This window comes from Aquila chrysaetos, chromosome 3 (assembly GCF_900496995.4).
Source record: "Aquila chrysaetos chrysaetos chromosome 3, bAquChr1.4, whole genome shotgun sequence".
Lineage (NCBI taxonomy): Eukaryota > Metazoa > Chordata > Aves > Accipitriformes > Accipitridae > Aquila > Aquila chrysaetos.
In genome coordinates, this window is record NC_044006.1 from 23100512 (window position 1) to 23115114 (window position 14603).

At 35.8% G+C, this 14603-nt stretch overlaps 1 protein-coding gene across 2 annotated transcripts in view; it reads left to right on the plus strand.

Annotated features, from left to right (window-relative positions):
- The window catches only part of ULK4 (unc-51 like kinase 4), a 264773-nt gene that overhangs the window by 19595 nt on the left and 230575 nt on the right, over nt 1-14603 (plus strand). For both annotated transcript variants that reach the window (XM_041122173.1, XM_030007779.2), the window contains 6 exons: nt 2319-2418; nt 2904-3008; nt 5056-5116; nt 7088-7269; nt 8714-8760; nt 9587-9665. In XM_041122173.1, the coding sequence (XP_040978107.1) occupies nt 2319-2418; nt 2904-3008; nt 5056-5116; nt 7088-7269; nt 8714-8760; nt 9587-9665 (574 nt within the window). The remainder of the gene's footprint in view (nt 1-2318; nt 2419-2903; nt 3009-5055; nt 5117-7087; nt 7270-8713; nt 8761-9586; nt 9666-14603) is intronic.

Consider the following 14603-nt stretch of genomic DNA (forward strand, 5'->3'; position numbering starts at 1 on the left):
TTCTGTTTGTAGCATTTTTGTCAGTGTGTCTCCTTTTGAATTTTCTATCACCGGTTTAATTAATATTAAGACACCTTTGAAGAGCTGCAAAAGCAGTGTGCATAGTTAAAGCAATGCTTTTATGGCTTTATTACACTGTTTTTTGGAAGTAGACTTTTGATTTCTTAGCTGTCTGTCTAAACAGAAGAGTTTATTTAGAACTTTATTTCCTTCTTACTTCATATATATGAGAATATACTTTGACTATGCTTACTTTAAATACACAAGAATAAGCATTCAGCTTAAGATCCACTAATAAATTCTGCCTGCAGCTTTTCATCACAAACTATTAGTAACAATTTACTATTAAATAAAAAACAGTGATTGGTTTAACAGTGATTTGTTTTAGCTGAGGCCTGCTGCTGAAAGTTTTTACTAGCTTTCAAGCCAAGAAGATTATCTAGTAAAATAGATATTGTTCTTATTGTCATCAAGCAGAAATATTCCAGTTTGAGATTAAATACTCTTTCAAGCTTCTTGCATAACCTGAAATAGGGCTTTTGTACATGATATTGTGTCTACTTTTCCAGTTATTTCAGTTGGTTTTAATAAAGTATTACTTCTCATCTCGCTTATAACTTCTATCGTCACATCTAAACCTATACTATTAGTAATTTAAAATAGCATTTGTTATTTGCTCTAGGAATTTGCTGAAAAGAAAGGATCAAATGGCATTACAAACCCTTAGTATAACAACATGTAATCAAAATTATGTCAGGAATGAGAGTAGAAAAAAATAATGTATTTTTAACAGAAACATACTTTATTTCTGATAAGTAAATTTATTTTAATACAAAATTTGAAATGTAATACAAACAATTAAAAAAAATATTTTCTGAAATTCTCTTTGCTTCAATGGTTTAGCTTCTCAAAGGAGCATGTGTTACCTACTAAAGTCTTAAAACATTGAAGTGAAGGGAAGCTGCTGACCTGGCTCTTAGCACCAGAGTTTACTTAGCTGCTGGAGTGGTTAATCAGCTTTTAACAGCAGTAGCTTCTTCTACATGTGCAAAGGGAATAGATTTTATTCATTTCAACTGGTTCAATTCAGCAATGACTTGTCTTGTTTTAAACTGAGAAACCAGCTGAGAACTGGAAAAGTAGGAAAGATTTTCTGTATCTAAAGCATATATGAAAGCAAATTATGTTTGGGGGAAAAAAAATATTTAACAAATCTACATGTTTTGAAGCATGTGGGAACCTAGAATAATTTGTTCAGCCTCCTAGCTAGAAATCATACTTTTTTTGGTTTAGGAAATGAGTGCTGAAACTTCCAGGCAGATCCTGATACGTTTTTTACCATAAGAATTAGGATATCTTATGTAGTTTTATCTAGCTAGTAGATAATATTTTGGCACTCCTTCATTGTGCCCTTTAAATTTGAGTTTCTGTTGAAAATAGATAAAAGATGCCTTATTAACAAAATAAGGATAAGAATGAGAAAAACTATGTTAGTCATTTGATCATTGATTTGCATGTGTATCTTTAACTTTGTTTGGTGTTTGTATTTTTAATTTACTTCCTTTTTCTAATAAATAAAACTGATTTGCAACTAAATGTGTATATTACTTTCTACTAATCAAGAAAACACATTCATTTTAAGTTGTTGATTAAATTAGTTTCCTGGCCTGCCAATTTTAATAATTCTAAAGTTGATTATAAATGCTTTAAATGATTTTTGTAGTATACATTAATTTAAAGTTCACTAGCAGCTTTATGAAAATTGCAAATTTGCACTGTTCTGGTCCTTCCTTTCTTCATTTTCTAATTAGCAGACAGGATTTTTAAAAAGAAAAACTGAAAAGTAAACCCAGTTCACATTCATACATGAGAATTAGGCAGTTTTTAATTCTCATTACCTGAGTTGGCAGTCAGAAGAGAATAACATAAAATAAACTGCAATTTTTTTGTCAAGTTAATTGTCTTGGTATGTTGTTTGTTATTAGGAATTAAGATAATCATGGTTTAGCATCCAATTTGGAGAGTGATTGTGGGTGAGAAAATAATCAAATTACATTGATTAAACAACAACAACAAAAAAAGAAACAAGCCAGTCCTTCCCATTTCTAACCAAGAAACAAGTCCTAACCTTGTCAGGACATATTTAAAGACAGGAAGTTCATTTTTAGTTGGTGGATAAGGCATAGCATCATTTGTGTTTGTCAGCTTTGAAAGTTTACCATATGGCATGAAAGTTTCAAAAGAGCAACAAAAAAGTAGTTTATAGTGAAACTTAATCTGTAGTCTTTGTTGTTTTTTTTTTTTTTCTTTTGTTTAAGTTCTCGTCCCACACCTAGAACTAGTACTGCAGTAGAAGTAAGTGATTCTACTATTGGCCCAATCCAAAATTCTCCACAAAAAGATTCATGCTTTGAAAAGGTGAGTAGAAAAATAATATTAAGGGATGGTGGTATATTTAGAGTTAGAATTTCAGTCTGAAGTCTGTGACAAAATCAACTTTCTTCTCCATCCTTCCATAATGATAACAGGAAAGCAGTTCTTACAGTGTGCAAGTTATTTGAAAAAAAAATACTTGCAGAACTGCAGATGAAAGAGTTAAAAAAGATGCCTAGTCTCCTTTTTTTTCCAGTGTATAAAAGGGGTAACACAATCTTCTTTCTTCTCACTCTACTTTTTGGACCTGATGCTTTTTCTTCCAACATGTTTCTTTATCATAATTTTTAGTCAGCCCTATCTGCTACTACATAAATAAAAAGTAATGTAGAATATGTTGTTTACATGGCCAAACTGTGTGATATAATGTTTAAATGAAATATTTGGGGAGTAACCATAAACTGGTTTGGTTTTTTTTTTTTTTTTTTGTGCAAAACAGTTTTTTTTTATAAACTTTGTTCTTGTTCTAGGCTAAAAATATGTGCTCAAGTCAGCAGGATATGGAGTCAACATTGAAAGAGCTCATTTACACTGAATCTGATCTTATCATAACACCAATCATTGATAATCCAAAGGTATAGCAAAATAAAATACAAAATTCAGGACCTTGTGGGTGAGGCTATTTTTGCAGATAAATCTTTAATCAGGCTGAAACTCTTTCCTGTATTTTATAATTCTCATTTTAAAACAGTTCCACCCAGTCATCTGGCAAGCTGTCCATGCAATTTTTTGGCAGTCTTTTATAATCCTTTTGTGTTGCTAATTTCAAGAATTTATTTTGGGAGTGAATACTAATATTAAATTATGTCTTACAAGAAATAGAAGCTACTAAATGCTGTGTTCAGTGCTTTTGTAGATTTGTTTTCTGAGAAATCGGTTTGATATCTGTTACTTAAATGAACACAAAACTGTGTTGTGGTATACTCAAAACATGGCCCATCTATGAAGCCTTCTAGATTAGGAGTTAGACCTTTACAGAATAACTTTTGTTGCTCTTTAAACTTTAGACATGATAATGTTTCTAATAAATATGAACTTATTTTCTCCAGAAAAGACAACCAGAAGTTACAAGAAATGTCCATCCAGTTTCCGTCATATGGATTCTAATGTGGTAGTAGTTTGTGATGAGTCTCTTGAACAGAGACTGACACTTGCTTGACAGCAAAGGGAAGACCAAAATAGAATCAGAGCTCTGCACTGCAATGACAGTGTAATGTGCATGTGTGGGCACGTGTAGTATTGGTAGAAGGAACGATAGGCAAGAGCCCCTTTAGTCTTCCTTTTATTTCTCTGGGGAAAAAAAAAAAAAGTTGTCATTTTAGCAGCTTTACTCAGTAAGTGGTGGATGCAGGGAATGCAACATTTTTCATTGGAAATGAGCATCTAGCTCATTAAAAGCGTCTTACAGCTTTTAGTTGCTGTAATGCTTTTGTATAACTTTTTTTTTTTTTTGGTTGTTTTAATGGAATTCTTAACTCTCTCAAAATTTAAAAATCTTACACAGCTAGATAAAGTAACTACCCACTAATACTGTTTTAATGTGTTTGGGCTGGGGGACGTTGTTGCTAGTGGAGAATTTCAAAGGTAATTATGCATTTGAATGCCACCTCTGTAAATTCTTAGTTCTGTCTCAGGACTCTGACACAAAGCCTTAGCCCTTTACTGCTTCTCTTCTTACTACAAGTATAAGAGATGAGATTAGGGGTAAGTGTACATACTAATGTGCACATGGAGACTAATCTCTTTACCATGCAATGCCAGACTCGGAATTAATGCAAAATAGCCCACTAAATTCCAGGGACATGTAATCAGAGTCACTGCATACTTGGTGATCTTCAGACTAAAGGATGATACTGACTCCTGGTAAAGCTGAAGCACTTGCAATTTAATCTCCTGGAAGGGGATTTACTATATGCTGGCAGAATTTTAAAAGCTCAAATGTCAGCTTATATTGAAAAATTTCCCAGTGTTCTGCAGATCTCTGGAATTGAAGACCTTTTTTAGAAAATAGCTCTCTAGTTACACCTAGGCTTCATCTGTCAAAGGCTAAATTCCAGTATGCAGTTACCTTCTTTGTATGCCTTAGTTACTGAAAATCACGGAGCAGTCATCCAGTTTCACAATGTACCAGAAAGTGATGTGTTGTGGGGAAAAAAACCCATACCTTATGAGTGATTAGTTGGTGATAATATGACTTTTTACATTCTAGAATCATCTAGTATATATATATGTATTTACTGTATGGCAATGAATTACTAAAACATTTCATGAGCTTTCAGCTGCATAGTTCCTTTCTGTAGCTTTTGAAGCTCAAATGCAAGTATTTTTCCACATACAAGCAAGATAAAAATGTAAACTGAAAAAATCCTATCATTTTGTATTCCCATGAAAAAAAATATGGAAATACTAACAGTTTAATTATATTAAAAACATAGAGTTATCACAAATATCTGCTTGGAAGAAATACATACCAGAAAACTGTGGAAGATGCTTCAGTAATGAACAGTGGTTTGTACACCCATCCTGTACAATTTTTGCATCTTTGTGTTTTCCTGTTCAACTACTTAGAGATTTCCAGAAATGTATTAAAACTAGTTGTAATGTATTTGTTTATTTTTCCAGATAATGAAGCAAGTACCAGTTAGATTTGACTTGAAAACATTACATATACCAACATATTCAGGTATGGATCTGCTGAAGTTGCTAAAACTTAAATTGTGCATATGATGGTGTAAGTTGCTATCACAAGACCTGGAGCCTCTCTTTGTAGATGATGACCTGTCACAGTTGCAGAACTCTTAACTTTTATGACACTGAAGTTGCATATGTAATGTTTTTAGCTAGACCAATTTTGAGTAGACTTTTCAAGTGCTAAGTTATATGCCCTTCCTTTCTCTTCTCCATTCTTCACTTAAAAGCCCATGCTCAAAAGCTTTTAAAGTGAGACAGTCAACACTGTTTTAGTGTGTGAAAACTAGCATATTTTTACTTGTGTTATTTTTTGTAAACAACTGAGATATTTTAACTGAAATATTCAGCCAAATACATTAAAATCTGACAAAAGTAGAGAAGCAAATGAAAACAGCATCTTAAAATGTGCAGTGTTGATCAGCTGTAAAACTAGGCAGCCTTGCTAGTCCCACCTTTAATCATGAAATGTTATGGGAATCATGTCCCAAAAGATAGTGTGGAGTTGTTTGGGGTTTGGTTTTTTGTTGTTAGTTTTTATTGTCTAGAAATGCTGCTGTTATTTCTGGAAACAAAAGGCTGCTCATTGTCATGAGTGTAATGTTTCTTCCCCTGGAAAATTTCCTCTACTCTATTTAAGGAAGTATTATTACACTTTACTGTGCTTGAAGAGAGATGTCAGCCAGATATGTAGGCCTTCTAGAATTCATGTAACACTTCTTCCTAGACATAAAAGTTCCTTTTTTCTTTCTATAAAGTTTGTATTTTGGAGAGGTAATTTGTTGAAGAAATTTTATAGTTGGAAAGAAACACAATGTCCCCCGGTCTCCCAATGAAGATTGTGGTGACAGAAAATATTTTTTATTTGGCTAACGTCATAGGCAAAAATGATCAGATTCAAGTGCCTAAGGGGGTGGTATTTTATTTCATATTGCATTTAAATAGCTAAATTATCACATTGATGTTCTGACATGTTTAACTATTGTTGTCAGTATTTATTTAATATGGGACAGCGTTTTTTGTGGTTGTAACACTTTCAGGGTTGTAGCTTTTTTCTAGACAACTTTGTGATTGTTTTTGAAGATACTGAATTTGATGCTGCTCATCAATAATGATTAAAGACAGTATGGAAAAATTAAGATAAATACCTGAAATCAAACCTCTTTTCACCTTTACTAATGTGAATTATAATTGCCTTCATTAGTAGGCATTGTTACTTAAGTGTAAAATTGGAGTAAAAGACAGAAGACATGCTCTTAAGTATTCTGTACTGGAGCGTATCAGGATGGCAGATAAGTTATTAATAACTAACAGAAACGGAGGGAATGTGTGGCTGTTAGAGTGAAGTTATCCATTGAGACAGATAAGAAAGTCTTTGAAAAATCTCTATTCATGTACAGTGGTCAGTGAATTGAACCACGGGATTTATGTTAATCGTCCTAGTGACTTATTTGTGTTGCTTCTGAAGTCATCTATGTTTTGAGACTACTAAGGCTCCACTAGATGGATACCTACCTATATGAATAACTATACACATTTTCAGTTTATTAATTCTGAGGAGATTTCACTGAATTTCATTAGGTTTTGCCTCAAATTTACTCTAATGAAACTGTACTTTTTTAATTAAGTATTAATAAAGATTAAGGACAACAACTACTACCTTTCCTAAATATACTGCCAGTAAATGTTTACTTAAATGAAGTCCAAGGACTTAGCAGGGTTGCACTTACAAAAATGTTTTGAGGCTTTTCTTGCTACATTTTTATGCTTTGTTTCTCTTCTTACTTCTTTTTTGATTTCTATAATTTTCAGACATGAATTATAACATGCTTGTTTCATATTTTAAATACTAAAATTAGATTCAAACTTTGGAACTTATTTATTCATGTTGATGTTACTTTCTAGTGTGTTAAAACAACATCAAAGATCCATTATCTTTAATTACTTGTTTGCTTCTTATGGTTAGCTGAGAAGCTATCATCTATGAAAGAGATGGACTGGAATGACTTCTTGCAACGAGTATGTTCACTGCTTGACTCCACCGAGAAGAATACAGGAGCAGCACGTTCTAAACTGAACTTACTGGACTATCTGTGTACTGTGGCTGTCCACAAGGAAAATGCAAGCAGGCTAATTAGCTCTCAGCTGGTAAATAATAAAGCTTTGAAGGAATCAACATGGTTTACATACTTGCCATTGTAGCAAAAATTAGCTGCTTTTAGTTATATTTCAAGAAATCATTGGTGTACAGACAAAAATAATATGGCAAATTAAATACAAAATAATGAAAAAATTACTAAATTCTATGTCAGGTTTTTTAAAAGAGCTGAGGGAAACTAATTATTTCTTAGATTTCATATACATTTACATATAGATTTGTTGTATTAGTAAAAAGGTTGGGGTAAAAACTAACCTTGATGGAGAACGTGAAATAACATATAATGAAATGTTAGTCTTCATAACTCATTAAGTGATAGAGAAGACTCAAAAAAGTTCATGTTTGAATTGTTAGATCAATTTTATTTGGCCATATGTCTGTAAAGAATAGGAAGAAAAACTTTCTAAAGAACATGCAGTAAAACTTTGATTAAGCATTGCTTGCAAGAGTGAGAGTGCTCTCTGAAGAGTCTGTTCTAGTGTATACCTGAATGGTGGTTTCACCTTTCAACAATAATTTTCTACCAGACAAACAATTTTACTAGTATCCTCTGCAGTGGTTTAACATATTTCTCAGAGTATTGCATGTGCAGAAGAGAAAGAGACTTATTTTTCCCATTATGTAAAAGTATCACAGAGGCTATCCTGAGATGTGCACTTTTCAGTTTATTAAATAAAAAGTAAACTACCTTGTTCTCCTACAATTATACTAATGCACCTAAGTCATATTGTGACACATGTCATCGTTGGGTATAGAGATATTAAAGACAAAATTGCACTGCCAGAAAAACTCCATCATGAACATTCAGGTTGGAAGCAATGATATGTCTTATGCTGTAGAATTCCTGTGAAAACAGGAAACAGAATTGCTGGAAGGTGTATTCCATTATCATTGGAGAACCTGGGGGACAATAATCCAGTAACTGAATGGCCAATTAACAGAACATTTTAGAAATGAGGTAGTAATTATGTAGTTTGGTTCGTAAGTGGCTGATTATGTGTGTTAACAGTCCATTCGTTATTCTAGTATTTGCCAACTATTTTTGTCCATTCTCAAAAAATAAATTTATTAAATACTTGTTGGTTAATCCTATATGATGATCTCTGTGTTTTTAGATGAAAGTATCAGAGTTTTTTTCCTCTGCATAGTGTTATTCATAACAAAATAAGTGTTTTGTTTTTTTAACACACTGATATATGTTTAGCAGTTTAGTTTAAGGCACGAATATAGAAAGAAATTGTATTTTTACTCTCAGCCTTTTTTTTTTTATCAGTGTTTGGACAATATCTACAGTAGTTGTCTATAATACTTTTTGCAAATGTTATCCAAATACATATTTATGAAATTACTGATATTTTGATGATTTTGTTTATCATTGGGACATATCAGATCACTGAAATTCACTAATGTTTATTTATCTTCTTTAAACTATAGTTTCCTATATTGATACAGCAGCTGCGTGCAGCCGCCAACTGGGATATGTAAGTAACAATTGTTTAAAATTAGTTTGTTCAAGTACGGAATTATCACTGAATTTTATTAAAGATATTATTTAACAGGGTATTTGAGGAGTGTTTTAGCATGTCATACTGCTGTGGTACCTGACTGACAGTATGATGGTGTATATAACATTGAATTTTTTAAGCATTTAGTTAATATATTGCTATTCTACAGGGCCAAAGATTATGGAAAATCTCTAAAATTTTATCTAGAATTTACACAATTTAGTGTATCAAATCATGTTGCTTAAAATCACTGTAAACCAACCCATACCATAATAGTATAAATAGTAGTAAAATAGCTATAATGGTAGCTTTTTAAAATGCCTGTCAGATATTTCCATGAGATAGTGCCCTCTGCTGTCCGTTTTATAAATGTTGATTTTATTATTCTATTTTTTTCTTTATTGAAACATTTAAAACTGATTTGCTGATACCGATTTAATTTGTGTTTTGTCAGCTATACTGAAAAGTTTAAAGTGATCTATAGGGCTTTTCTGTGTTATAAGAAAACTGAACGTGAGCATGACATTAGTGAGACTATAACAAACTAAAGACTCTTCATTCTCCAGTGCTAACGGAAAGAAATGTCTTTATGCATGAATTTATTGCTAAATTGAGCTGAAATACTGAAATAATTTGATGATACAAAGAAAATAGAAATAAGAAGAAAATCTGAGCTGTAAATAGCACTTCAAATATTTCATCGCCTTAGCGATCTGTGTAGAATATGAACAAGACACAATTGTTTTTGTGATATATTTGAAATAGTTTTTCTGCACCTACAAAAAATTTATTTGATATGCAGACGTGCCAAAGTTGCTCGAGTGATTGGTTTACTGGCATTACACACATCTGAACTTGGAGAAAATGTACCTGTTTCTGAGGTAACTTTCCTTTTTTTTTGGGGGGGGGGGGGGGGTTAGTTAATGCATTTACTATTTATGTCAGAAACTTTCACAGCTTTTTTTTTTTTTTTGAACCCTGCTTTATTTTTTGTCATGTGTAAATGGGAATATAATTAATTCAATTGATTAAATGTATAAAATTCTGAGTTTATTCTATGTAGTTGTGGTTCTGATCTTTACTAACCTGTGGCAGAACTACCCACCAATGATAAAACTCTAGCCTTTTTCTCTCCTTTTCAGAAAATTAAGTAGTCACTGTCATACTTCTTGTGCGTGTGTGTGTAACAAGAAGAAAGTGTTGACATATTTGGTTATCCTGAAATGTAATTATTATAATTAGTATAAAAATAGTATAATTGATTCTTAGAAATCCTTTTTTCCAAAATGTAATTGAGATGGAACTAATTTGAGATTCCTCACAGTTCTTGAAGAATGTATGTAATGAAGGGCAAGTAATTTTTGGGGGGCAAGAAAAGTATTTTTAACAGTTTTTTCATTTTGCATGCTCAGTAGTTGACTTAAACAGAAGATTGATTAGACAAAGTGATCTTACTGTCCTTTTTTTGCATGACATGCACACAAATTGCATAAACTTGACAGAATCTGCTGTTTAATATCTGTTTAAAGTGTGAATGTGACATTATTTGTACTTCATGAGGTGAAGTCAGGATTTGAATGTAATGGGTGTTTGAATGTGAGAAACGACTGCTAAACACACGTAGCAAATATGCCTCCATGCTGTGCAGATCTGGCATGTAGGAACATGTAGTTATTGGTTAATAGCTGACTTTTTTGGCAACACAGCTAAGGAATTTTTTGTTCTAGGTCCCTCTGGTTTCTTCTTAATGAATATTAAGAATGATTATGATTATCTTGCTATGTTGCTTAACATTTCCATTTTGTAGTAAAAGCTGAAATCAAAACCTTATTGTTATTACCTAGGGTTTTTGTTTGTTTTATGAAGTCACAAAGTGGGGAAAGGGTCCTTACAGTTACAGTCATTGAAGTTTGGTCAAAGTCTTTCAGTATTGACAGTTGCATGTCAGTTGAATTCTAGGTTGCGATTTAAGTGCGCTCTTGTATCTGGCAGATTTTTCTGATATTTAACTTTTAAAAGTTCCAGTGGAGATACTCAGAAGTAATTTTGAGATGTCCATATAACTCTTGGCTTTAGGTGTTTGTTTAGGAGTTTAGCACTAATATATTCAGCGATAGTTTCCCTAGCTTAGAATCATAGAATCATTTAGGTTGGACAAGACCTTCAAGATCATCAAGTCCGACCATCATCCATGCCCACTAAACCATGTTCTGGAGTACCCCATCTACGCGCCTTTTGAATACCTCCAGGGATGGTAACTCAACCACTTCCCTGGGCAGCCTATTCCAATGTCTGACAACCCTCTCGGTAAAGAAATTTTTCCTAATATCTAACCTAAATCTCCCTTGCCACAACTTGAGGCCATTTCCTCTCGTCCTATCTCCAGCCACCTGACAGAAGAGACCAGCACCCACCTCACTATAACCCCCCTTCAGGTAGTTGTAGAGAGTGATAAGGTCTCCCCTCAGCCTCCTCTTCTCCAGGCTAAACAGCCCCAGTTCCCTCAGCTGCTCCTCAATAAGACTTGTGCTCCAGGCCCCTCACCAACTTGGTTGCCCTTCTCTGGACACGTTCCAGCACCTCAGTATCTTTCCTGTAGTGAGGGGCCCAAAACTGAACACAGTACTCGAGGTGCGGCCTCACCAGTGCCCGAGTACAGGGGAACAATCACCTCCCTGCTCCTGCTGGCCACACTATTTCTGATGCAGGCTAGGATGCTATTGGCCTTCTTGGCCACCTGGGCACACTGCTGGCTCATTCAGCCGGCTGTCAACCAGCACCCCCAGGACTTTTTCCACCAGGCAGCTTTCCAGCCACTCTCCCCCAAGCCTGTAGCGCTGCATGGGGTTGCTGTGACCAAAGTGCAGGACCCGGCACTTGGCCTTGTTGAACTTCATATGATTGGCCTCAGCCCATCGATCCAGCCTGTCCAGATCTCTCTGTAGAGCCTCCCTACCCTCAAGCAGATCGACCCTTCCCCCCAACTTGGTGTCGTCTGCAAACTTGCTGAGGGTGCACTCAATCCCGTCATCCAAATCATTGATAAAGATGTTAAACAGAACTGGCCCCAACACCGAGCCCTGGGGAACACCACTTGTGACCCACCACCAACCGGATTTAACTCCATTCACCACAACCCTCTGGGCTTGTCCATCCAGGCAGTTTTTCACCCAGCGAAGAGCACACTTGTCCAAGCCATGAGACGCCAGCTTCTAAAGGAGTACGCCATGAGAGACAGTGTCAAAGGCCTTGCTGAAGTCCAGGTAGATAACATCCACAGCCTTTCCCTCATCCACTAGGCGGGTCACCTGGTCACAGAAGGAGATCAGGTTGGTCAAGCAGGATCTGCCTTTCGTAAACCCATGCTGACTGGGCCTGATCCCCTGCTTGTCCTGGACTTGCCATGTGAGTCCTCTCAAGATGAACTGTTCCATAATCTTCCCTGGTACCGAGGTCAAGCTGACAGGCCTGTAGTTCCCTGGATCCTCCCTCGGACCCTTCTTGTAAATGGGCATCACATTGGCAAGCCTCCAGTCCTCTGGGACCTCCCCTGTTGACCAGGATTGCTGATAGATGATGGAGAGTGGCTTGGCAAGCACCTCCACCAGTTCCCTCAGTACTCTTGGATGGATCCCGTCTGGTCCCATAGATTTGTGGGTGTCCAGATGGTGTAGTAGGTCACTAACTAATTCCTCCTGGATTATGGGGGGTATCTACTGCTCTTTGTTCTTGCCTTCCAGCTCAGGGGGCGGAGTACCCTGAGGATAACTGGTCTCACTATTAAAGACTGAGGCAAAGAAGGCATTAAGTACCTCAGCCTTTTCCTCATCTCTGGTGGCAATGTTCCCTTCTGTATCCAATTAAAGGATAGATATTCTCCTTGGCTCTCTTTTTACTGTTAACATATTTGTAAAAACATTTTTTGTCTCTTACGACAGTGGCCAGATTTAGTTCTAGCTGAGCTTTTGCCTCCTAATTTCCTCTCTGCATGACCTAACAAGATCCCTGTACTCCTCCCGAGTTGCCCGCCCTTTCTTCCAGAGATGATAAACTCTCCTTTTTTTCTTGACTCCTAGCAAAAGCTCCCGGTTCAGCCAGGCTGGTCATTTGCCTCAGCGGTTCGACTTGCGGCACATGGGAGTAGCCTGGTCCCAAGCCTTTAAGATTACCTTCTTAAAGAATGTCCATCCCTCCTGGACCCCTTTGCCCTTCAGGACCGTCTCCCAAGGGACTCTCTCAACCAGTGCCTCGAAGAGGCCAAAGTTTGCCCTCCAGAAGTCCATAGTAGTGGTTTTGCTAATCCCCTTTCTTGCCTCACCAACAATTGAGAATTCTATCATTTCACGGTCGCTAAGCCCAGGATGGCCTCCGACCATCACACCTCCCACCAGTCCTTCCCTGTTTGTAAACAGTAGGTCTAGCAAGGCTCCTCCCCTGGTTGGCTCACCCACCAGCTGTGTCAGGAAGTTATCTTCCACATGTTCCAGGAGCCTCCTAGATTGTTTACTCTCTGCTGTGTTGTATTTCCAGCAGACGTCTGGAAAGTTGAAGTCCCCCACGAGAACAAGGGCACATGATTCTGAGACTACTGCCAGCTGCTTGTAGAACGATTCATCTGTCTCTTCAACCTGGTTGGGTGGTCTGTAACAGACTCCCAGCACAATATCTGCCTTGTTGGCCTTCCCCCTCATCCTCACCCATAAGCACTCCACCTTGTCATCACAGTCATGTAGCTCTGTACAGTCAAAACACCCCCTAACATAGAGAGCCACCCCACCACCTCTCCTCCCTTGCCTATCCCTTCTGAAGAGCTTATAGCCATCCATTGCAGCACTCCAGTCACTGGAAGCTTCCCAGTTTTCATCATGGAAAATATATGTCCTAGTCTGTTTTTTGTGTGTAAAAGCAATAGACTGAAGTAGCTTTACATTGAGCTATAATATTATTTTGTTCAAAATGTTTCCAGTTTTTCTGTTTTTTTATACGAACATAAAAAATTGTTTACAAATGGAATTTACCATTTTTAGAAATATGCATATACTATAAAAAGCATGTTAAGTCTGAGACCAGTGACATTTAAACTAAAGGTCTAGAAAGGAAAATTAATTTTCATTATCACTTTCTGGCCTGAATCTTATGTGAATTAAAATTAATTTTTATATGCATTCATTGGGAAAAAATGGATTTATTTTTAAATTAACAAATCTGAGTTATAATACTGTACAAAAGGCATCTGCTGTGGTTTCTGTAATGACCTTCATTCCAAGTTTTTTCTTCCAAAATAGTATATCTGAATTCTAAAAATATTTTAGAATGCTTGCACAAAATTAGAATGAGGAAAAATTTTAATGTCTTCAAATTTATTTTTGCATATGTAATCTAAAATCAGATAACTGTAAGCAGTACACAAACTTGATAGTTCTTTTATAGGAAAAGTAGGAGGGAGTCTGATTGCGTTCACCTCTGCTCCCCCCAAAGGAACTAGATGAACCTGTGAGTTTGTTGAACATTCTTGTGGACTGTCAGCTATTGTATGTTTTGTGACACTTTAAAAAAAAACCATAAACTAACCACTTAAACCAGCAGTAGATACTGTATTAAAATATAATGCTGTAATTTATCCTCTTATATGAGCCAGCTGATGCTCTAGCTGAAGTTTCTTGCTGGCTGCTGTGATTTAGGAAATGTCAAAACCAAGCTGTAGCTAGTCAGAACAACATAATCTAAAATGACAGTCTGTGATCCAGGTCTTACAGACTAAAGGTATATGAGTGATCTATCTATTGGTAGTTATTTCTCTATTTTGTTTCCTCTTCCAT